The sequence below is a fragment of the Oryx dammah genome, unplaced genomic scaffold, assembly GCF_014754425.2.
Source record: "Oryx dammah isolate SB20612 unplaced genomic scaffold, SCBI_Odam_1.1 HiC_scaffold_9, whole genome shotgun sequence".
Lineage (NCBI taxonomy): Eukaryota > Metazoa > Chordata > Mammalia > Artiodactyla > Bovidae > Oryx > Oryx dammah.
This window is the reverse complement of record NW_024070193.1, coordinates 45,948,653-45,971,457: the sequence shown is the minus strand read 5'-3', so window position 1 is coordinate 45,971,457 and position 22,805 is coordinate 45,948,653. Positions and strand designations below refer to the sequence as shown.

The 22,805-nt window shown below is 39.8% G+C and overlaps 2 protein-coding genes across 5 annotated transcripts in view; both read right to left on the bottom strand.

The window, feature by feature from the left end:
• Nucleotides 1-22,805, bottom strand: part of ULK4 (unc-51 like kinase 4) — a 492,418-nt gene that overhangs the window by 452,037 nt on the left and 17,576 nt on the right. For 3 of the 4 annotated variants that reach the window (XM_040246041.1, XM_040246038.1, XM_040246039.1), the window contains 11 exons: nucleotides 21,705-21,806; nucleotides 21,077-21,160; nucleotides 19,261-19,336; nucleotides 16,973-17,065; nucleotides 14,538-14,653; nucleotides 14,319-14,388; nucleotides 12,911-13,007; nucleotides 8,195-8,299; nucleotides 6,410-6,470; nucleotides 4,881-5,062; nucleotides 3,962-4,008 (listed from right to left, as the gene is read on the bottom strand). In XM_040246041.1, coding sequence (XP_040101975.1) covers nucleotides 3,962-4,008; nucleotides 4,881-5,062; nucleotides 6,410-6,470; nucleotides 8,195-8,299; nucleotides 12,911-13,007; nucleotides 14,319-14,388; nucleotides 14,538-14,653; nucleotides 16,973-17,065; nucleotides 19,261-19,336; nucleotides 21,077-21,160; nucleotides 21,705-21,806 — 1,033 coding nt within the window. The remainder of the gene's footprint in view (nucleotides 1-3,961; nucleotides 4,009-4,880; nucleotides 5,063-6,409; nucleotides 6,471-8,194; nucleotides 8,300-12,910; nucleotides 13,008-14,318; nucleotides 14,389-14,537; nucleotides 14,654-16,972; nucleotides 17,066-19,260; nucleotides 19,337-21,076; nucleotides 21,161-21,704; nucleotides 21,807-22,805) is intronic. The other variant, XM_040246040.1, reaches the window with a different exon arrangement.
• LOC120867764 (transcription elongation factor SPT4-A-like) lies at nucleotides 1,337-2,647 on the bottom strand. The gene has a single exon (XM_040246169.1). It carries the CDS (start codon nucleotides 2,624-2,626, stop codon nucleotides 2,273-2,275), a length of 354 nt encoding a protein of 117 aa, XP_040102103.1. The 5' UTR covers nucleotides 2,627-2,647; the 3' UTR covers nucleotides 1,337-2,272.

The following is a 22,805-nucleotide window of genomic DNA, read 5'->3' as shown; positions in this document are numbered from 1 at the left end:
AAAAATAGGGGCAGGGTAAATAAAATGATCAAATATTCATAGCCTGTAAAGAGAGGCATACCACAAAAAAAAATCCTGGGCAAAAAATATTAATGACATGAAAAACATATAATACGTTATATAAAGGGAAGAGAAACTTACAAAATTACACCACATTATTTTTCACTTTGTTTTCCTATACGCAGAACACACCAAGGAGCGAGTATACCTACTTCAACAGTGATTATCCCCTAGCTGAGTTAAAGACCCTGATCATATGCTGTCAAGGTGATAAGACCTGGATCAGAAAAAGCCTCATTGGAAGAAGTAGTATTTGAATGGACAATGAGAGTAAAATAGGACTCCGAGCAGAGGGCTCATCTAGCCATCATTTTCCTCAAAAACTGTTTTATAAGTAACTGAAAGTCGCTCAGTTGTGTCCGGCTCTTTGCAACTCCATGGACTATACAGTCCATGGAATTCTCTAGGCCAGAATACTGGAGTGGGTAGCCTTTCCCTTCTCCAGGAGATCTTCCCAACCCACGGATCAAACCCAGGTCTCCCGCATTATAGGTGGATGCTTTACCAGCTGAGCCACAAGGGAAGCCCAAGAATACTGGAGTGGGTAGCCTTTCCCTTTTCCAGCAGATCTTCCCAACCCAGAGATCGAACTGGGGTCTCCTGCATTGCAGGAGGATTCTTGACCAACTGAGCTATCAGGGAAGCCCGTTTTACAAGTAAACGTCAATCTAAAAAAAAAAAACAGAAAAAAAACAACAGTACCTGGAAAGGATTAAGAGTGTCTGTTTTTAAAAGTCAGCAGGGGGCACCCCATTCAAAGCTATAATTTGAGTCTCAGCTGAAGGGTTAGATGTTGTTGTTTTCTTTTCACTGAGCATACCACAATCCTTCTCAAAGTTTAGTACGCTCAAAAATGACGTAAAAATCCTATTTTGTAATGCCAGAATTTACCTTGGGAGAGTAATATTAGAAGATATGTAAGAGTAATTATTCAAGAAAGCATTTTGTGGACACCTGTTGCTTCCCCCGTATTTCACCAGCATGGAAGAACTCCTCTCCTACCACTGGCCCATTTTACAAAACGCCTTCACCTTCGTGTTTTCATGTGCTTCGCAACAGTAAACTAAGCTTGATAGCACCAACTACAGCTTCCACACCCCCGAAATATACTAAGCATCCACTAAGAACAGGCACTGTCCAAGATACTTCATATACCTACTTCATTCAATATTTAATTGTAAAGAATTTATACGTGTATAAACGAGTGACTTTGCTGTACACCTGAAACCAACACAACATTGCAAATCAACTAGACTTCCTTTTTTTTTTTTTTTTCGGGACACTAACAGGCTTTATTACAGAAATTTAAATAGAAGAGAATTTATGATAAATATTTAATTCTAAAACAAATAATTCACCTTGGCCAGTAGCATGAAGTGACTCAAGAACCCTTACTAGGCCAGAGACAAAAGGAGAGGCCCACTTCCTGAGGAGGCCCGAACTAACCAGAGCAGGACCCAACAGTAACCTGAGGGTCTCCAGTTAGGGGGACGTAGGGAAGGTGGGCCGGGGGAGGTCAAGGGTGCCACTGGTGGGCCTGAAGTATAGGAAGAACTGAACAAAGAGTAAAATACACATGGTCAAGGGCAAATACTACTTGCACAAGTATTATTTGCCCTCAGGATTTTAAGGGATATCTGCTGTGCCAGGTCTAGAGGGCAGAAGGCGGCAACCACAGACACCAGGACTACGAGGCTGAGAAGGTTGCCTAGACTCAGGACGGCAGACCTTCCGAGACCCAAGGAAGCACATTCGAAAGGCTAAAACCCTGGAGGCTCAGAGATAGATCACGAAGAGCAGAAGGGCTCTGCTGCTCTGGGAAGATGCCTACTGGGCAGTGTGTTCTTATTGTACCCAGCTGAGGGAAAGAGGGAGGGAAGGCTTCTGCTGTGGGCTTAAGAACATTTCTAGGGGTTCATGTTAATTGCCAGCTGACCCAGAGTCCTGCCTATGAGCAAGGGCGCAGCCCTGGGCTGTAGGTAGGAAAACTAGCATCCTACTCCCCACTGAATTCAGTCTCTACCAGCCCCCCAACAGTAGTCCAAAGAGGGTAAAAATGGCCCAAGGACACATTGGGCTGATCAGTTGACAGTTGGCTGAGTCTTAGTATCGGAGGGCGGGATGTGTTTGAAGTCCTGCCCATTTAGCTCCATGACAGAAAACAAGCAGCAGCAGAGACGAGGAGGCAAGATGCTGGCAGCCGTGCGCCTTCCTAGGTCTGTATGGCTGTGTCTCTGGACTTGTAGGCCACGCCTCGACTTTTCAGCTCCCGTACGATTCCTTGGGGCAGGCGACCAGTGACAGACACTGCATACACGCCTGGCTTAAAGTTAGTGACTCGCTGCCACTTGGAGACCCAGCTGTCCTCTGGACTCATCATCGCGATGATTCCATCAAAAGAAGAGCTGGTGCAGTCATATACCATCTCTCGGTTACCCTTCATCTGAAGGTATGCATCACAGTTGTCACAGCCATCATATTCAAACTGGTCTATAGTCTTGACCAGCGAACACAGCAGACACGCCCGCAGATGCTGCAGATCCCTCGGCACCGTCTCCAGAGCCATCCTCTCACAACGAAGATCAGCGAAGGAGTCCCTTTTTTTTTTAATTGTAATTGTTACCAAAAACCTGTGAATTTGGTTCACTATCCTCATTTTACAGATGAGGAAACTGACACTCAGCTGTTGTCATAATTTGCCCAGGGGCAGACCTGTGATCCACTCCCACAACTGTCTGAATCCAAAGCGCTTTCATCATCCCTCACAGACTCCCTCAGAAGCTGAGAGTCTCTGAAAGAAATAATCCATCATCTGATCGAGTCTCACTCTTTGACCAGAGCACAAAGCCTGCTAACACTTTATCTAATGTGCTTTTCACCAAGTATGCTCCCTCCATATAAGCAAGTACACATCCTTCCATCACGAGTTTACAGACCATAATCTCATTAGATTCTGTGAACCACCATAAGGCAAGATAAAGTGGCAAAGGAAAACACCTTAGCGTAACTCAATTAAAACACAGGGATAAGTGTCAAGTATTTGATTCAGAATGTTCAAGGGCTTCCCTTGTGGCCTGCCAATGCAGGAGACACAGGTTTGATCCCTGATCAGGGAAGATCCCACATACTTCAGAGCAACTAAGCCTGTGCACCACAACTGTTGAGCCTGTGCTCTAAACCCTGAGAGCCTCAACTATTGAGCCCACGTGGGCAACTACTGAAGCCCACATGCCTAGAGCCTATGCTCTGCAACAAGACCCACTGCAATGAGAAGCCCGCCCGCCACAATTAGGATCCAGCACAGCCAAAAATAAATAAACTAATTAAAATTATTTTAAAAAGAATATTCTAAAGAGTAACATGAATCAAGTTTTAAAGTAGTTTATATAACCTTAAAATTGTATTTATAATATTAGGATAAGGATAGCTCAGTTGGTAAAGAATCCGCCTGCAATGCAGGAAACCCTGGTTCCATCCCTGGGTCAGGGAAGATTCATTGAAGAAAGAATAGGCTACCCACTCCAGTATTCTTGGGCTTCCCTTGTGGCTCAGCTGGTAAAGAATCCGCCTGTAATGCAGGAGACCTGAGTTTGATCCCTGGGTTTGGAAGATCTCCTGGAGAAGGGAAAGGCTACCCACTCCAATATTCTGGCCTGGAGAATTCCATGGACTGCATAGTCCATGGGGTCCCAAAGAGTCAGACATGACCAAATGACTTTCAATTTCACTTTCATTTTTAAACTTACAATTGGAATGGTACAGAAAGGACTATGATTCAGAGTTATCATTACTTTAGAATATTTTGCAGTAAGTATTTAAGAGTATGTGCTTTTAATAAATATGTATGTTTTAACTACTTAATGAAATAAGAATAATTTATTAAAATATAAATGTTACTTACATATCCCAGTTTGGAGCTATTCGCAAATGCTGGATTAGCAACTGGAACTAGAATATAAAAATTAAAATGTATTTCAATCGTGAAATGAGACAGCAGTGGACCACTAAATTAACAAATCAAACCTATGTACAAATGAAATGCAAATTCCGCACCAAGGAAGTAATTATTTACAAAGGTGCAAAAGCACTGGATACACTGGATAAAAAGTAAGAAACGAGTTAAGTCCAGTTTGTCCAACTCAATTCTATTCTCTAAACATGCCACTGCCCCTCACCCCACAAACATAAGTAAGTACCAAATAAGGAACTGTAACACTACTCTGCAAGAAAATGGACTGAAATTTTTTCAAGGTAGCTCCCCAGTGAAGGCCCAGAAAGGAAAATTCTCCTTTCTGAGGATGACTTCAAAAGCTCTGCCAAATTCCCATGGTTTCATTGATGAGCCAAGATAGCCCAAGAAATAATATTATCAGAGGAAGAAGGAAAAACGCTTAGAGACTCAACTCCGCATTCAGTGTCACATCAGAAACCTTGGAATCCACCAGGAAGACCCAGGAAAAGAGCCCCTATTCCACACGGGCAGCTCACTCCAGCAGCTGATGAAAAGATCGCTCTCTTATGATTTCATGGATGAAATAAATCTTACAATTACTACAAGTTAACATAAAATGCAAGCAGAATGTTACCAAAGAAGCTCTTCAAAGTCAATATCAATTCAAATGCTTTTAGATGCAAGCGTTAAACAGAGGACAATACTGGCAAACCTGTCATCCTAATAAATCACTTTTTTCATTTTAATTAAATTGAATTAGTATTCTACTGCTTGCTTTTCTCTCTATAGAAATAAAAAAGTTAAGTGCAGAAGGCAGGCTGCAAGGGCGTGAAAGGAGTTATTTGCTTCCCAATATTTAGGAACCCACCAGGGGGGAGTGGAGGAGCCTGGTGGCTACCTCCCTGTGCCCAGCTACCACGCAAAGGTAGCAGAGGAGATTCAGCTTGGCTCGCGAGGCCCCCGTACTCTTCTCAGTGGAGTCGATCTGCGAGCACACTTGTTGCAGAAAATCATTCCAGTCCTGGTCTTCTAGAAATACTAATTTATCCACTGCAGAAGAAAGAAAATAGTAAAAGTGGGGATTATGTGAAAAAAGATTGCTAAAAATGTTGCAAGAGAAAGAAGAACACAGAATTCAATAGCTAAAGTGAGGGCAAAGAAAACCCTAACTTTACACTATCAAAACCAAAAACACTCTAAAGAGGCCACTACTTTTAGTTACTCTTCTATAGTCTTCTATTTTTCTACCCACGGAGATGTTTTAAACTATGTCAACGGAAAACTATGCTTAAAAACACAAGGCAGATGCCTAAATTTAGTAGAATTTTCTTGCAACCAAGAGCATAACAAAATGCAAAGTTAAATAAAACTGTACTATGAAAAAAAACAAGATGGCCTTTGCATAAATAAACCAACCTAGCCTTAAAATATTGGGAAAGCCAAAATTTCTATAGTTGTTATGAAGTCCCACTGAAATGACTAGTAAATGTAACTAGGTTAATACAGAGCTGAAACCATCTGGGAGTACCACCTCTAAATGCCTACAAACAAAAGGCAAAAACTGGGAAATGAAACGCCAGCTAAAATTAAAGTAATTTCATCTAATCTCTATATTTAAACAAAATAAGCTTTAACAATAATTTCTTAAAATAATTCGAACTAAAGTGGAAAAGGGAAGGAATATTTCGAGATAAACCCCTCTTAGTTTTTATAAATTGTGCTTCTACTTGGAGTACTTAAAACATGAACATATTTTATTTTACATTTACTTTGATTTCAATTTTTAGATTCTACTCCAGCTATGATGAAGAATCTTTCCAGTTCTAGTTTAAAATATAATTTATCAAACAAAATACATCAAAATTCAAGGTATTAAAAAAATTCTTACACTCACCCTAAATAAGACTTTCCATTAGGAAAAAAAGAAAAGTAACAATCACCCTTCAAGTCTCTCCAGGCCTACAGCATCCCCACAAAAATGAACCATCTGACTCCAATCTCAACCCCCCCACTCCCTCAGGTAGAAATCTCGATTCTTCCTTATGGTTTCCAACTCTCTGTACCCACAACAGCATGATTAATGTTGGAAATTCTACTGGCTTTTAAGCTCCAGGGCGGGAGAAGGGCCCACACACACAACAGGAAAACCCACCCAACTTCACAGAAACTTTCCTGCCCAGAAGAGTCCATGGCAGCCTGGACCCAGCTGAGTAAGGCAAATGCTGGCACAAGAGGATTATAGCTGGTTTATACAACAATGCCTCAAGAAAATAGCCAGTTGGCAGGAAAATAAAAATTTAGCTATTCATAAATAAAATATTCCATTTACAATTAAATTTTATACTTGTATCTGCCTGCCATGAATCTATGTGTTTGATAAACCCTTTAGGATCCTACCTGAATGTGCTGGTAGATGCAGTATTTTTGGATCATATTTAATTGGTGGTTGTTTCATGATCTGTGGTTAAAAAAAAAAAAAAACTTTTGAGATGGGTATGTCTCCCGATGTATCTCCTATTCAGTGCCATTCAGTCGCTCAGTCGTGTCCAACCTTTTGCGACCCCATGGACTGCGGCACGCCAGGCTTCCCCGTCCATCACCAACTCCCGGAGCTTACTCAAACTCTTGTCCATCGAGTCAGTGATGCCATTACAAATCAATGAGGACAGAGAAGAATAACGTAAAACGCAACACCAAAAAGAACAAGCATTCAACAGGGCCCTTTCAGATTAATACACAAATACAAGTGATAAAGCATAAAATAAAATCATTTCAATTGACGTCTGCAATAAAATAAAACTTCATGGAAAAGAGTCAGTCCACCCTATCTTGGCTTACTCTTAAGATAATTTACTTCTAGGATAGGAATTTAATTATTCAGTAAGTATTTATTGGCTACCTGTCAAAGCAAAGCACTGTGCTAAGTGCGAAGGGGGAGAGAAACACACAAAAGCCATGATCCAACTGCCAGAGAGCTGACACTGAGGTTGGAAAGATAAGACAAACATCTGTTAAACAGCAGAAAAAACATGAGATATTTATATTAGAATGCAAAAATGGCAGGACACAATTACAGACTTCAGAGAAATGTTTCTAAGAAACTAGAGAATCAATAAAGACTTTAGGTTTGATGAAGTCAGGATTTACGGAAGAGCTGGAAAGTGGGCTGAGGTCTTGAACAGAAGACCATATAGTTTTCTCAAGTAAAATGAAGACTACATGTAGCAGTTGGATCCATGGGTTACCTGGGGGACTTCATTCTGACACTTTTAAAAATTCAACCCTCGTTTCTATGTCTAACTTTTCTAAAAACTCCCTAGGGAGCATTTTTTAAACTTTTGCTGGTAGTATTCTCACCAAAAAATGCATAACATCATTTCTAATCATGAGAAATGCTTAGGCAAACCCAAACTGAGGGACATTCTACAAAATACCTACCCAGTACTCTTCAAAGTATCAAGATCATAAGTGAAGTCGCCCGGTCGTACTGTAGCCCACCAGGCTCCTCCATCCATGGGATTTTCCAGGCAAGAGTACTGGAGTGGGGTGCCATTTCCTCCTCCAGGGGATCTTCCTGACCCAGGGATGGAAGCCAGATCTCCTGCACTACAGGCAGACGCTTTACCGTCTGAGCCACCAGAGAAGCCCAAGATCATACCAGATAAGGAAAGAATGAGAAACTACCCCAGACCATGGGGTTCAGGGACCAACTGGAGGCAAAAGATCCCAACTGTAACGTAGGATCCCAGCACAGAAAAGGGACACCGATGGTGCAAGTGATAAAATTCGAGTAAGTTCAGCAGTTACGAGCACTGTATGAATGCCGGCCCCTAGCTCTACTAACCATGCCATGTTCCTGTACAATATTACCACTAAGAGAAGCTGCACACAAGCTCCCCGTCTCTCGCCATCACCTGCCCTGCAATCCTGACCACCTATGAGAGCTATGGCCTCTCTGTGATCAGCCCATCACCCCAGCCGGGGAGCGCTGCTCATTGACACGTGCCTTCACCACACACCATCAGGAAGAATGTCTGCAGTCATTCATCTAAGTACGGGCACGTGGCAAGACAGAAAGAAAAGCAGACAACCACAAGAATCAGGGGAGAAGATAAGACTGGGGAATGAAAACGTCACCCAGATTCCAGCCCCAGGGTATTCGTCTCTGGGGTCTTTCTGCACCTTCGGATTGTCAATGATCGGGGTGATGACGAGATCTGAGTCTGTGTAGATAAGCTCTCTCATCCGGGACTCCAGATCCTGCTGACTCAGGTGGCCACTTGCAATCTGGAAGAGTAACAAGAATTAGGCCGTTTCTGTGACTGCGCATGCTCAGTTGCTTCAGTCGTGTCTTGACTCTTTGCAACCCTACGCACTGGAGCCTGCCAGGTTCCTCTGTCCATGGGATTTCCCAGACAAGAACACTGGAGTGGGCTGCCGTGCCCTCCCCTCCAAGCAATCTTCCCAACCCAAGGACTGAACCCCCCTCTCTTGCATCTCCTGCACTGGCAAGCAGATCGTTTCCCACTAGTGCCACCTGGGAACCCCATGTTCCTGTAACTAGTGAAGAGCTTTAAGAGGCGGAGTCAGTAACCTGCTAAGTAGACTCCACTGAAAAAGGTCACTTGTATTGATGGACCTCCACTGCTCTTCAAAACACTTCCACAGACAGTCTCATCTGATCTTCACAAAAATCCTGTACCTACTGTATTATTAGTCCTGTTTTTACAAGTGAAAAAAACAAAACTCAGAGCAAGTAGCTGACTTGCTTGTGTTCACCACAAAGGTTGGTTAGCACTACGAAACAGCTCTTCTATAGTCTGATGTGCTCAACTATGAAGAGGCAAACTGATCTTACAATTATCAGCGTGTTTTTTATCTTTCACCCACCAAAAATTAATCTATTTCTGCTTTACCAAATAGTCAATATAAAGCTTAAATTACAGTGTAAAAAAATTCCAGGCTGAAGTAGGTTTTATACGCCTATATCTTTATAAATCGCAAAGTGGAATTGATACGTAATGAGAACGAATAACTAGATGTTCCCCTTCAGTTATTCGAGATGCTTCTTTGTGTTCTTCTTAAATTCAATTTTTATTCCTAGTGCTTTTGCCTTAAGTATTTCACATCAGAAAAAAAAAATGGATTTATGCATTAAGAACGTCCACTGAAACTCTGACCAACAAACTGATAACCAGAAAATCAAATCAGTAAAGTGAAAAATAAGTAGAAAAATAAACTATTCAAAACTAAGGTAAATGAGAGAATAATTAGCTAATAAAGTTCCTGGAAACCACAACCACCACTTTGCAACTTAGAAGACAGAATATTACAGACTCATGAAGAATTAGAAAGAACTTTTGTAAAAAAAAAATGTTTTAAAAAAATGTAAGAACAAAACACAGATTTTCAAAACAGAAAAACTCAAAAGAAAAGCCAAGATGAAATCAACTGAAAAACTTTTAAAATAATCTAAGAATTAGTAAAGTAGACCAATTAGAAAAATATATATGTAAAAATTAATTTCATACAGATACAGTGAATGTATGCACAAAAACAGGTTATAAAAATACCACATATTAATGACAGTAGCAAAAAATAAACTGTTAAATAAAATGTTCAGGAATAAATTAATCAAAAGGTACAATCAGGTCTTACTTATTAAATGAAAAAATCTTTTATAAAATTATGTCCCTTTGTTTAAAAATGAACATACACATACAGAATCAAAAGTAGTTATATCAAAATGTAATCACTGGTTACTCTAGGTAGTAATTAAATTACAAGCAGGTTTTTATTCTCTTTGTCCTCTTCTACATTTTCCAAGTTTTCTAAAATTTTTCTAATTGAATAAAAAGCATCAGGTATCATTTAAAGAATTATAAGATCTAAGCTCCCTTATACCCACTCCAGTGTTCTTGCCTGGAGAATCCCAAGGACAGGGGAGCCTGGTAGGAGGCTGTCTATGGGGTCGCACAGAGTCGGACACGACTGAAGCGACTTAGCAGCAGCAGCAGCAGCAGCAGCAGCAAGCTCCCTTATAGTAAGTCTATAATTAGCGCTTGAATATTCTCAATAAGATGATTACATACACTCCTCTACAATAAACATCTGGCAAAAGAAATTCAACATTTATCACATTTCAGAATGCATCTTTTTACTTTTACACTGATTCCATATCTCACATTTAACAAAACGTATTAGCACAGGGAGATTTTATTAGAACCTTTTACCATTTCATTTCAATGCAAAATTAAGTTTCACATGGTTCAAATGCATTTCCCATTACATAAAAATTATGGTAAAAATTAAAAGCAATTACATCTACCAAGCAAAAAGTACAATAAAAGATAACATGGAAAAATAGTTAATTCAAAATACGTCTGCATTCAAAACAACTATGATTGAATAAAGAAGGCCTAAATAAGTAGAAAGAGATCCCATATCCGTGGAAGCAAACTTTATACTGCTAACATGGCAATACTCCCCAAACTGACCTAGACATTCAACATAATTGTTCTCACAATCCCAGATGGCTTCTTTTCAAAACTTGGTGAACTGATCCTAAAATTCTGATGGAAATTTAAGAGACCCAAAATAGACCAAGAAAAAAAAAAAAAAAAACCTTGAAAAAGAACAAAGTCAAGAATCATACTTCCTAATTTCAAAACTTACTAAAAAGTCACAGTGCCCAAGACACTGTGCTACTAGCATGAGGAAAGAATCAGTCAGTGGAAAAGAACTGAGAGTCCAGAAATAAACCTTTAAGTTAATTAATATTCAACAGGGCTTCCCTGATAGATCAGCTAGTAAAGAATCCTTCTGCAGGAGACTCTGGTTCAATTCCTGGGTCAGGAAGGTCCCCTGGTACCCACTCCAGTATTCTTGTGCTCTCCTGGTAGCTCAGCTGGTAAAGTATCTGCCTGCAATTCATGAGATCTTGGTTCTATTCCTGGGTCAGGAAGTTCCCCTGGAAAAGGGAATGGCTACCCACTCCAGTATTCTTGCCTGGAGAATTCCATGGACAGAAGAATATGGTGGGCAATCCATGGGGTTCGAAAGAGTTGGATACGACTGAGTGACTAAGCACAATATTCAACAAGAATTCCAAGACATTTAAATGGGGAAGGAAGAGGCTTCTAAACAAATGGTGCTGAGGCAACTGGATATCCATATGTAAACCAAAGTTGGACAGACCTCCTTACTTCATGCCATATACAAAAACTAACTCAAAATGGACTGCAGACTGACAAGCATAGAAATAAACCTTCATGACCTGAGAGCTGGCAACTGTTTCTTAGTTATGACACCAAGGGTACAGGCCACAACAAACACAAAAAAAAGATAATTTGGTCTATAGCAAAATTTAAAACATTTGTGGTTCAAAGGACACCGTCAAGGAAGTGAAAGAACAATTCACAGAATGGAAGAAAATGTTTATAATCATATATCTAAAATATACAAAGAATTCCTACAACTCAATAATGGGCAAAAGGATTACATAAACATTCTTCCAAAGAAGACATAAATTCCCAATAAGCACTCAAACAGATGCTCAGTATTATTAGCCAATGAAGAAATGAAATCAAAACTACAATGAGCTCTAATTTGATACCCACTAGAGTGGCCATAATAAAAGAGAGACAATTGTAGCACTGTTTACAACAGCCAAAAGGTTGAAGCAACAAGTGTCTATCGAAAGATGAATGAATAAATTGGTACAAACACACAATGGAATACTTCTCAGCCTGAAAAAGGAATGAAATTCTGATACATGCTACAAGATAGATGGACCATGAAGACATTATGCTAAATGAAATAGTCCAGATACTAAAGGACAAATACTGTGTGATTCCACTTAACGTAAGTTTACTAGGCAAATTCACAGAGGCAGAAAGTAGAAGAGTTGTTGTCAGGGTCTGGGGGAATGCGGGGAATGCGTAGTACTGACGGTTACATAACAATGTGACTGTATCAACACTATCCGCCACTAAAAAGTGGTTAAAACAGTCAATTTTATGTAATGTGTATTTTACCACTATTTTAAAATCTACTGACTGGCAGGCAGTAACAAGTTTTGGTAAGTATGTGAAAACTGGAACCCTCACACACTGGTGCTGTGAATGTAAAATGGTGCAGCTGTTTTGGAAAACAATTCGGCAGTTCTTCAAAAGGTTAAAGAGAGTTATCATATGATGTAGCATAGAATACATACCCACACAAAAATGTACACAACTGTTCATAGCAGCGTCGCCCAGAAGAGCCGAAAGAAAACCACCCACCTGTCCACAGACTGATGAATGGAAACATAAAATGTGGTATATATAACAGAATATTATCAGGCAATAACAAGGAATACAGTACTGATACATGCTACAACTTGGATGAATCTTAAAACACATTACATTAAGTAAAAAAAGACAGTCACAAAGGATCCCAAATTGCATGATCCATTTAAAGGAAATATCCAGGACAGGCATACTTATAAAGACAGAAAGCAGATTAGTGGTTGCCTAGAGCAAAATGTTAGAGAAACTGGAAGAAAACAGGAGTGACTGCTAATGGGTACACAGGGCTTCTCTGCGGGATGATGAGATTAACTGTGGTGATGACTGCATAACTCTGTGAGTATGCTAAAAGCCTCTGAATTATACACTTTAAATGGGTGAATTGCATGGTGTGTCAATTACATCTCAATAAAGCTGCTATTAAGAAAACACCTACGAAGCACCTCTCTCTTAAGAGTACATACTAGAAAAACCAGTGATAATCAAGGAAGATGACTTAATTGTCAATCTTGCAATTACAAACATAGTTCACAGATTAACTTGCAATTATTCTTGTGAGTCTCTGTTATCTTGCATAAGGAAAAAAACTAAAAATTCTATCTTTGCTTACTTTGGTCAAGGGAGAAGTCCTCTGCGGTGAACTCTGAGTCACAGCATCACCAGGACTTAATGGCACTGCGGTGCTGGTTCTTGGAGCAGGACGAGAACTGAAAAACGCACGCCAGTTAACATTATTTAAGGGGCTTCCCAGGCGGCACTAGCGGTCAAGAGTCCGCCTGCCAACGCAGCAGACACAAGAGACCCTGGTTCGACCCCTGGGTTGGGAAGATCCTCTGGAGTAGGAAATGGCAACCTGCTCCAGTATTCTTGCCTGGGAAATCCCAAGGACAGAGGAGCCTGGTGGGCTATAGTTCATGGGGACACACAGAGCTGCACACAGCTGATCAGCTGGGCATGGCATGGCATGCTATATACAGTATTTTGTTTTAACTGGAAGCTTAGAAAATATTATTTTTTTTAATGTCTGCTTATCTAGGCAGGATTTCCATTAATAAAATAGCTCAGCTATTCTACAAAGCATAAAAAATGTTTATAACTTTATTTCATAAAATGTTTGAACTGGTAAATTACTTTGGTACCTACTTAAGCAACAAGTTATAATCCTCATCTGTTTTTAATGATTCCTCCCACACTTATCAATGGATGCCATACTCTGGGGGCCACTCCATTACATCCGGGTCTCTGAGTTTGAATTTTTTGGCATTTTAAGAAATTCTTCCATTTAAATCATTATGGTATTTTGGTGATGAATTCCTTCAAATTTCCAAATATCACCTCTCCTCCACTTAACTGCCTTTGTATTCATTCATTAAACAAGTACTTACTTAGGTCACAAAATTTACCAGAGATTGTACAAATTTAAATGCCTAAGATGTACAGACAAATTTAACATACTTTATATTTAAATATGGGTAAAACAAATCAGAAAATTTTAGATTATTATAACTCCTATGTCATGAAATTAAACTATGAGGCTGAACCTATAAACACTTAATATTTACACATTAAATACACTGACCTAATCACTTTAAATACCATTCTGATTTTATTATTTCAATGATTGCAAATATTGCTTAAGCCTCCCTCCCAGATAAAACTACATTTAAAGAAAGACACAACCTGTTTTTTCCTGTAAGTCTTTATCCAAATAAAGGAGCCAGACTTCTGAAATTTTAAAGTCAATTTTACTTGCAGTAGAAGTACAGAATAAAGACGTTTTAACCCTTATAAATAGAAAAGATAAAGTGGCTTTGTTAGAAATTTTAAAAATACAAAGGGAAGTCTACATTCCACTGGCCAGCACTGCACAGGAGCTTGCAAGGAGAGCAAAACGGGAATGTGGCATTTATCCCTGACCTTTATTTCTGTGCAACATGGTGTGCCACCAGGACAAGACACTTTAAGAAGATTTAGCTTTCATCCCCCATAGACTCCTTACAGTCTGGTATTTTACATACCTGAGAAGAAACATGCACTCATTCAACTGACCCCCAGGGGTACTCTTAGGCCGCAAGTCAGATGGATTTTCTGTGGCAGGAAGGTAAAACAATACCCACAAGTGAACAAAAATATGAGCAGGGCATGATGTAGACAGAGATTTGAAGAGATAGACAACACAAATTAGGGACTGTCAGAAACAGGGTTCAGAGCAGGAACATGGTCCAATGCAAGCTCACCCAGCCTGAAGGGGCGACCGAGTCGCTGCCTGCTCTTCTCCCCCTTTGCTTGTTCACCTTGAGGGCTCTTCAGAAGTTGCGTGGCATCTTGGGATCCAGAATATTCCATGTTTCTGCTGTTTAACAAAAGAAACTCAACTCAATCAAGCTTACTACTGAGCTTTCTCTAGTTTTCTATGTCGAACAAGAGGCTGGCAAAGATACTTAAGTTGCACAGGACATTTGGCCAAACTATGGAATTAGAAAGGTAATATTTTTCACTGAGTAACTAAAATGAGCACTCACTGTGTGCAAGGCACTGTACTAAGAAGCCTATAAAATTTACCCCTGAAAAATAAATAGCAGCAGGCCAACAGGAGAAGTAAACCAGCACTCGAAGGACCAATGAGCCGGTAATGAGCTTCCCTTTCATTTCTGCCCTTCCGGTGTTGCCAGCCCTGGGCTCAAAGGAGCCCCACGAGAAGTCCTCCATTTCTGTTCCAAGGAGCAGGAAAGGGAATCCCTAAGGGTCAGAGCAGGGGAAATACCCTAGTTTTTTGTTTGGTTTTTGGTTTTTCTTATTCCCTTTTGTCCTGCCCCAGCCTCCAGGTAATCCTGCAGCACACACTTCTGGCCCACGCCTAAAATCCTGCGGGAGGAACATCCTCTTCTAAGCAGAGAGCTATGATCCCACGAAGGTGAGGCAAATCTCTCTGTTCTCTTACTTTTCCTCTCTCATCATCCTCCTGTCACTTGGTCCCAAAGACATCCATCAAGACACAGAAGCATACACCATGAGTAAGTGTGGTTCACAGGGGGAAGGCAAGGTGGCCTCAGTATTTGAAAACCAATTTATGTAAGAGTCCATAAAGAGAATCTAAAGGAGAGAAACCACAGGATCCTATCTATTGATACAAAAAGGCATTTGATGTTTATTAATAACATTCGTTTCCAACTGAAAAGGGGAAGTTACAAAACCCTCCAGCTCATTGTGTGCGTGTGTGTGTGCGCACGTGTGTGTGTGCGTGCACGTGTGTGTGCGCGCACGTGTGTGTGTGTGTGTGCGCCGTGTGTGTGTGTGCACCGTGTGTGTGCGTGCTCTGTTGTACCCAACTCTTGCGACCCTGAGGTCTGTAGCCCACCAGGCTCCTCTGTCCATGGGGATTCTCCAGCCAAGAATAGTGGCGTGGGGTGCCATTCTCCTTCTCCAAGGGATCTTCCTGACCCAGGGATCAAACCCGCGGCTCTTGCGTCTCCTGCACTGGCAGGCAGGTTCTTTACCACTAGCGCCATCAGGGAAGCCCATTGTACTTAATGCAGAAAGGCTGAATGCACTCTAAAATCAGAAACCAGGCAATGGTATTCATCTCATCACCCCTCATACAGTCAGTTCAGTTGCTCAGTCGTGTCCCACTCTTTCATTACCTCATTCATTACCATGCTAAAAAAAGCCCCTGCAAGGCCAATAAGGAATAAAAGGCATACAGATCAAAAGGAAGATGGCATACTAAGGTGCAAGGTGTCCTAGGACTTACTGACACTGATGGACAAGGACCCAAGCCCTGTTTCTGTACTCTTCATAGAGCCTGCAGTGTGAAAACAGCTGCAGCTCAGTGGATCACAGAAACCAAAGTTTGAGAGAGACCTTATATAGAATTCAGATTTCTCTATCCAGTACACTCAACTGACAAGATTAAAATTAAGAATCAAACAACCATTATCACTGAATGAAGTGGAGAGAGGAGGAGTTGATTATCTGGACTTTGCCTCATCTACCTTTCACCTTGTTCTTTTCAAAACACCATCACTTTTTTAAGTGTCCTGGGCTAAGAAGACTTAATAATGAAAATGAAGTGTATTAGTCAGGATGAGCTAGGTTATGCCGTGCACAATCCACAAATAGTAGTGACTTAGAATCTCCTAGCTTTACGTCTCACTCGTGCACACAGCCACCACAGGTGGGCAGGAAAGCTATGCTCATCGTGGTCACTAAAGACCCAGCCTGAAGGTAACTCCACCTGGATACTTTCTTCCTGATCACCTCATCAGGAGAAAGAAATGTAGCAAATCACACACTGGCTCTTTGAGTTTCTACCCAGAAATAACACACCACTTCTGCTCACGTTTCATTAGCCACAGTAAGTCACAGGAATGCACCTGATTTCAAAGAGGGAGACGAGATCCTACCATGTGCTGACAAGGTGGACGTCCAGGTGAACAGAGCTAACGACTACAGGACTAAAACTCTGTCTGGAGAATAAACAACTGACCAGAAAATGAGCAAAGTCAAGCACACAAATGTCATGACTAAACTCTTTAAGCAACCCTTAATTAACCAAATGCCTGATTTTCTATTATGAAAAGCACAGAAATTCACATCACTGAGGCTGCAATCATAGTAATGGGCCAAGTGTTTAATAACCATGCCCCCCACACAAAGATCAGCTTGTACTTACCTGACGTTGGAATCCTCAGTGCTTGAGTCCTGATCGTTTCTAGCAAAAGCATCCTTCCAAAATGAATGCTGCAGCAGGTCTGCCCAAGTCAGTCTTTATAAAACAGAAATGTTTAAAATCTATTTTAATATGATTTACCATGGAGAATTCCCAGGACATGTCCTAGTTACACATATTAGATCTGTTTCACATATCCCTTTTTATTATCTATTTTATTCTTTTCTTAATTTTTAACTGGAGGATAACTGCTTTATAATATTGTGATGGCTTCTGCCATATAACAATATGAATCAATTATAAGTACACATGTCCCCTCCCTCCTGAAATCCCTATCCCCTAACCCACCCCTATAGGTTGTCAGAGAGTACTCCATTGAACTCCCTGTGTTACACAGCAGCTTCCCATTAGCTATCTATTTTACACATGGTAATACACACGTTTCAGTGCTACTCAATTCATCCACCCTCTCCTTCCCTAGCTGGATCCAAAGTCTGTTCTCTATATCTGCATCTCTATTCCTGCCCTGCCAATTTTGTAACTTCACTTTTAGAAGTTCATTCAGAAATAAACAAGATTATCAACCTCATGACTACACACAGTCACTCTTCTGTTTAGGAGTCAAAACATTATTTAACTAGATCACCCACATTAAGATGACTTCAGGCTATATCCGAAAATTAGACTCACTTTCAAAGCATTAAGTTTTACTACTGATCAATTATACCTGCAGTATACTCAGACTCAAAATGATTAAGCCTAAAATTCAAAAAAGATAGTAATTTATATCTAATTATTCAAAATTTAGGAAATGAAATTCAAACTACTTTGGTTGAAATTAAAACACAAGCGATAAAGAATTGTCAGTTGCAAGTATATACCTTTTATACAAATGGCTCCTAAAATTCACTAACAATTAAAATTGCCAATAAAATGGAATTTCTTTTTCATCTAACAAAGTAGCAAAAAATGCATAAGATCAACAAAGCTCACTGTATTTAACAATGGGAGGGAAGGAGCTTTCTAAAATTGCTGGAAGTATAAACCTTCCCATGTTCCTGGGATCAGCGAATGTGTCCACATTTTTAATGTTCTTATTACCCTTTGGCCAGCAACCCCATCTTGAGAAACTTATTCAAAGGAGATAACTTCTTAAGTGAACAAAAATGAACAGAGACAAAAACATATTTACTATAGCAGTCAGTATATATGATACCCTAAATCAAGAAGCACTCTCAAAAAAAAAAAAAAAAGTACTCTGAATGTTATCATACATTATTGCATGTACATTCAACAGCCACTTAAAATGACCAAGTGAAAAAATAAAATGACCAAGCAGATATATAGAGTAAAGAAACTAGGTTATGGGGTGGTCCCATTTACGCAAAAAAGTATTTCAGATGGAATAAATACATTAAAATATATCCTAAATAAGGTCCTAAAATTAAGCATATTTATATCTTACCCAAAAAATCTGGGAGATTATCCACCAAAGTAACACTTATCCTAAAAGCATTCTATTGCAAGTACAGCAGTGGCCCACAATTTATTCAAGTATAAACATTTTCTTTTGTATACTTTCTCTCACATTTAATGCTGATACATTACATGCTATACTAAATTTATTCATTTTACACCCTGAAGTAGAGACCCCAAACATTTGTCAAAAACCTCAACATAACTAGTGGGAGAACCAGAATCTAGTTTCTCTTGTCCTCCAGGCCAGGGAGACCCCCACCTTCATTCCCTACTCCCTTCTGCCCTCCCCTACTCTGTATCGTAAGCATTTCTAACTTTCTGCCATCCCTGCCACACAGAAGATTCACACTGTGCCTGTCATCTGTCACTTGACATTCCCAGTAGGACAGGAATATCATATTGACAAATCACATCACATTAAAATAGGGCTCTGTTAGTCATTATTACATTAAGTATCTTGACAGCACATCCACAGTGGGGTGGTCTAAGACAGTTTTAGCCTGAAACCCACAATGGAAACAAAAAAGTGTACTCCTCGGATCTGGGGAGTTACAAGAAAATCTGTCAACCTATCAGGCAACTACGTGCTACACTAGAAGAAACACTGACTTTTAAATGTCTCCTGATTAAAAACACCTGGAAACAGGGCAGCCACTCAATGTAGACTCAGATTTCCTTTTTTTTCCCCCCAGAAAGAGAGAGATCATTGGAACAGTTCTTTCTATAATAAGAACAGTACAATTTTAGAAGTACACTAAAGGAAAAAAAAAGATTCCACTGCTCAATCATGTTAAAATATTACCCACACATACCTTTTCTGAGGGTCTTTTTGAAGCAAACCATCAAGCAAATTAATAAAATCTGAAGAAGCTTTAGGACAAGAAGAATCTAGACACAAAATAACACCCAAAAAAGAAAGAAAAGTGGTTAAGTAACTGAAAACACACCCTGCATCAACATTATAATAAAAGCACTTTAAGCACATTAATTATTTTTAAGAGAACATGGAATACATGAGTAACAATAAAGCCTCCACTTAATGGGGCGGGGGGGGGGGGCAAAAATTTTAAACTTTGTCCCTGGACCACAATAAAACATGTATCTCAAAAACTAAGTTCTGACTAACCTCTAAACTTTCTCTTTACAACCCCAGTAAGGATCATGAGCTCACACCCTTGTCTTCAACTATTAATTATGTTTCATTTTCTGAGGCATTCTTAACCAGCTTTGCTTGATAATATACTGTGACTACAGTACTTGTAACCCCACTTTATTTCAAAGATTTTTAACAGGAAAAGAATACACATCACAATATTATGATACTGTCAAATTCTATTCATCTCCAAGTGTTCTGTCTTTTTATATTGGACAGATGCACACCTTGGTCAAATTATCAGTCTATAATTAAAAGAAGTGGTGATGATATGGGGTGAGAGGCGGGAGGGGGGATTCAGGATTGGGAGCTTGTATACACCCGTGGTGGATTCATGTCAATGTATGGCAAAACCAATACAGTATTGTAAAGTAAAATAAAGCAAAAATAAAAAAAAAAAAGAAGAAGAAGAAGTGGCCCACAAGATGATGGCCAAACCCATCAAAACAGATGGTGCTATTAGGCACTGTGGCCACAGTCTGAACAAGATTCCTGTGAGATAATCACCCTCGGGCCGCCAGTGGTTTTCTTGACCAGACCTTTGATACCTTCATTCTCAGATTTCTTTACCCTGCATAAACACCTTTAACTTATACAGGAAAATAATACTCAATGCTGTGAGTACTTAAACAAGTAAACAATCAGAAGTCATCATTATAAGAAACAGGAATGACTGATTTCTATGAAAATTGAATTTTAAAAAAGAAAGAAAGAAAGACTTTTTAAGAAATATAGACCCCTTTCAAAATATCAAGATTTTTTGATTTTTTCCACCTAGGATGATACTGAAAATATTCTGCATTCCTATTTCTCCCATCAATTGTTGAGGATTCTTTTTTCTTTTAAAACTCACAACCTTATTTTTCACAGTCTTATATTCATTTTGGGGTCTTAAGAGTCACATCTTTTGAGGAATGTAGCAAAGTGTCTTATTATGTTTGTACCTTCTTTTTCTTTCCTTAAAATTGTTAATGGTAAACACATTAATTACAATTTGTATCATTAAATTTTCAATACTTTTAAAATACTTTAACCAAATCGAGCTTAAACGCTTGAGCTTATCAGGGTAGCATTCTGATTTCTCAAGATACGAGACTGAGAAATGCTTGATTTGTTCCTATTCAAACACTACACGGGACATGAGTACACAGTAAGTAAATGGTATAGACATATGAACACACCAAAACGACATAAAAGTTTGAGTTTTAAATCTTTAAACCAGACTTCCTTTGATACAGGAAGACAAAATAATTTGTATTTTTAAATGAGGGAACTTAATAGTACTCTGCTTTCTATTTCAGCATCTTTTTAAAAATGGCAAAGGGAATACTAACATTTCTAAAAATATCAATTTGTGATTATTCAGAAAACACAAATTTGAGGGGTTATGAATCAATAGAAACACTTTGGGATAAAAGTGCACCATTGGTCCGTGTAGTAAATCGACTACATTTATAATAAAAAAGAAATCCTACCTTTTGGAATAGGTGGCAAAGGATCTTCATAACAAATCTTCTCAATTAGTTCTGAGACACATTCTGAGAAGAATGGAGGCTTTCCTTAAATGAAACGAAAACTTGCAAAATTAAACAGTTTGCTACCACCAATAATTCTTAATGAATCTCAACTACAGACAGTTCAAGATGACATAATTTATAGAAAAAACATACATATATAGCATAACTAATTACTGAATGCTGAGTACACACCAGGCACACTGTCTATATTTCTGCAATTGAAAATTTATCATCCTAAAAATACAAAATTCACTTATGGATAACCATACTCCAAGAGTTGCACGGGCCACTGGACACATCTGAAAATTCATAGTCAATGGTACCTTTCCAAGATGCTCTACTAACAATCAGTTTTCAACAGTTAGGCATATTTCAACATTCCAAACGATTACCATGAAAAATACCTCCTTGTCAAAAGCTCCTAAAAATCTGCACATGCTGAGACAACCAAGCAAGTCAGCAAAAATTAGCATATAGAAAAATCAGCTTTTTCACTTCTTACAGGCAAACTCTTCTCAAACTACATAGGTAACCATTATGTATGTGTGTCCAGCTCTGATTTTAAACTGAACCAGAATGTAATCACCTGAAAACATTTCATAGAGCAGGCAGCCCAAGGACCAGAGGTCACTGGTGATGGAGAAGTCGGTACCCCTCACAATTTCTGGAGCTGTATAGATAAGAGATCCTAAAAATAAAGGTGAAAGGACAGTTTTGTTAGGCATTTGTACTGCTGCCAACACAAATACACCTAGGAAAGACTGTGGTAGCCTCTCAGTCGTGTCCGACTCTGTGACCCCATGGACTGTAGCCCGCCAGGCTCCTCCATCCATGGGATTTCCCAGGCAAGAATACTGGAGTGGGCTGCTATTTCCCTTCTCTAGGGGATCTTCCCAACCCAGGGATCGAACCCAGGTCTCCCACATTGTGGGCAGACTCTCTACCGTTTGAGCCATCAGGGAAGCCCAACTAGGTAAAGTGAAAAAAGATCAGAGAACATGCACATGAACAGAGCTTCGTGCATATTTCACATTTTTATATGTTTTCTAATTTTAAGGTCCCACTTGCCAAGAGGGCTTCCCTTGGCTCAGTCGATAAAGAATTCATCTGCAATGCAGGAGACCTAGGTTCCATCCCTCGGTTGGGAAGATCCCTTGGAGAAGATCTTGGCAACCCACCCCAGTATTCTTGCCTGGAGAATCTCCATGGACAGAGGAGCCTAGCGGGCTGCAGTCCACAGGATTGCAAAGAGGCAGACACAACTGAGCAACTAAGTACGGCACTTGCTGAGAACACGTGCTTTCAGTCCCTAAGTTGTGTCTGACTCTGCAACCCCATAGACTGCAGCACACCAGGCTCCTCTGTCTTCCACAATCTCCCAGAGTTGGCTCAAATTCAAGTCCATTGAGTCAGTGATACTACCTAACCATCTCATCCTCTGCTGCCCCCTTCTCCCTTCACCTTCAATCTTTCCCAGCATCAGGGTTTTTTCCAACAAATCGGCTCTTTACATCACAGTCCAAAGTATTAGAGTTTCACCTTCAGCAACAGTCCTTCCAATGAATATTCAGAACTAACTTCCTTTAGGATTGACTGGTTTGATCTCCTCGCAGTCCAAGGGACTCTCAAGAGTCTTCTCCAGCACTACAGTTCAAAAGCATCAATTCTTTGGCACTCAGCCTTCTTT

Coding starts and splice junctions, on each gene's coding strand:
- LOC120867764 (XM_040246169.1), bottom strand. CDS start 2,626: ATGGCTCTGGAGACGGTGCCGAGGGATCTGCAGCATCTGCGGGCGTGT.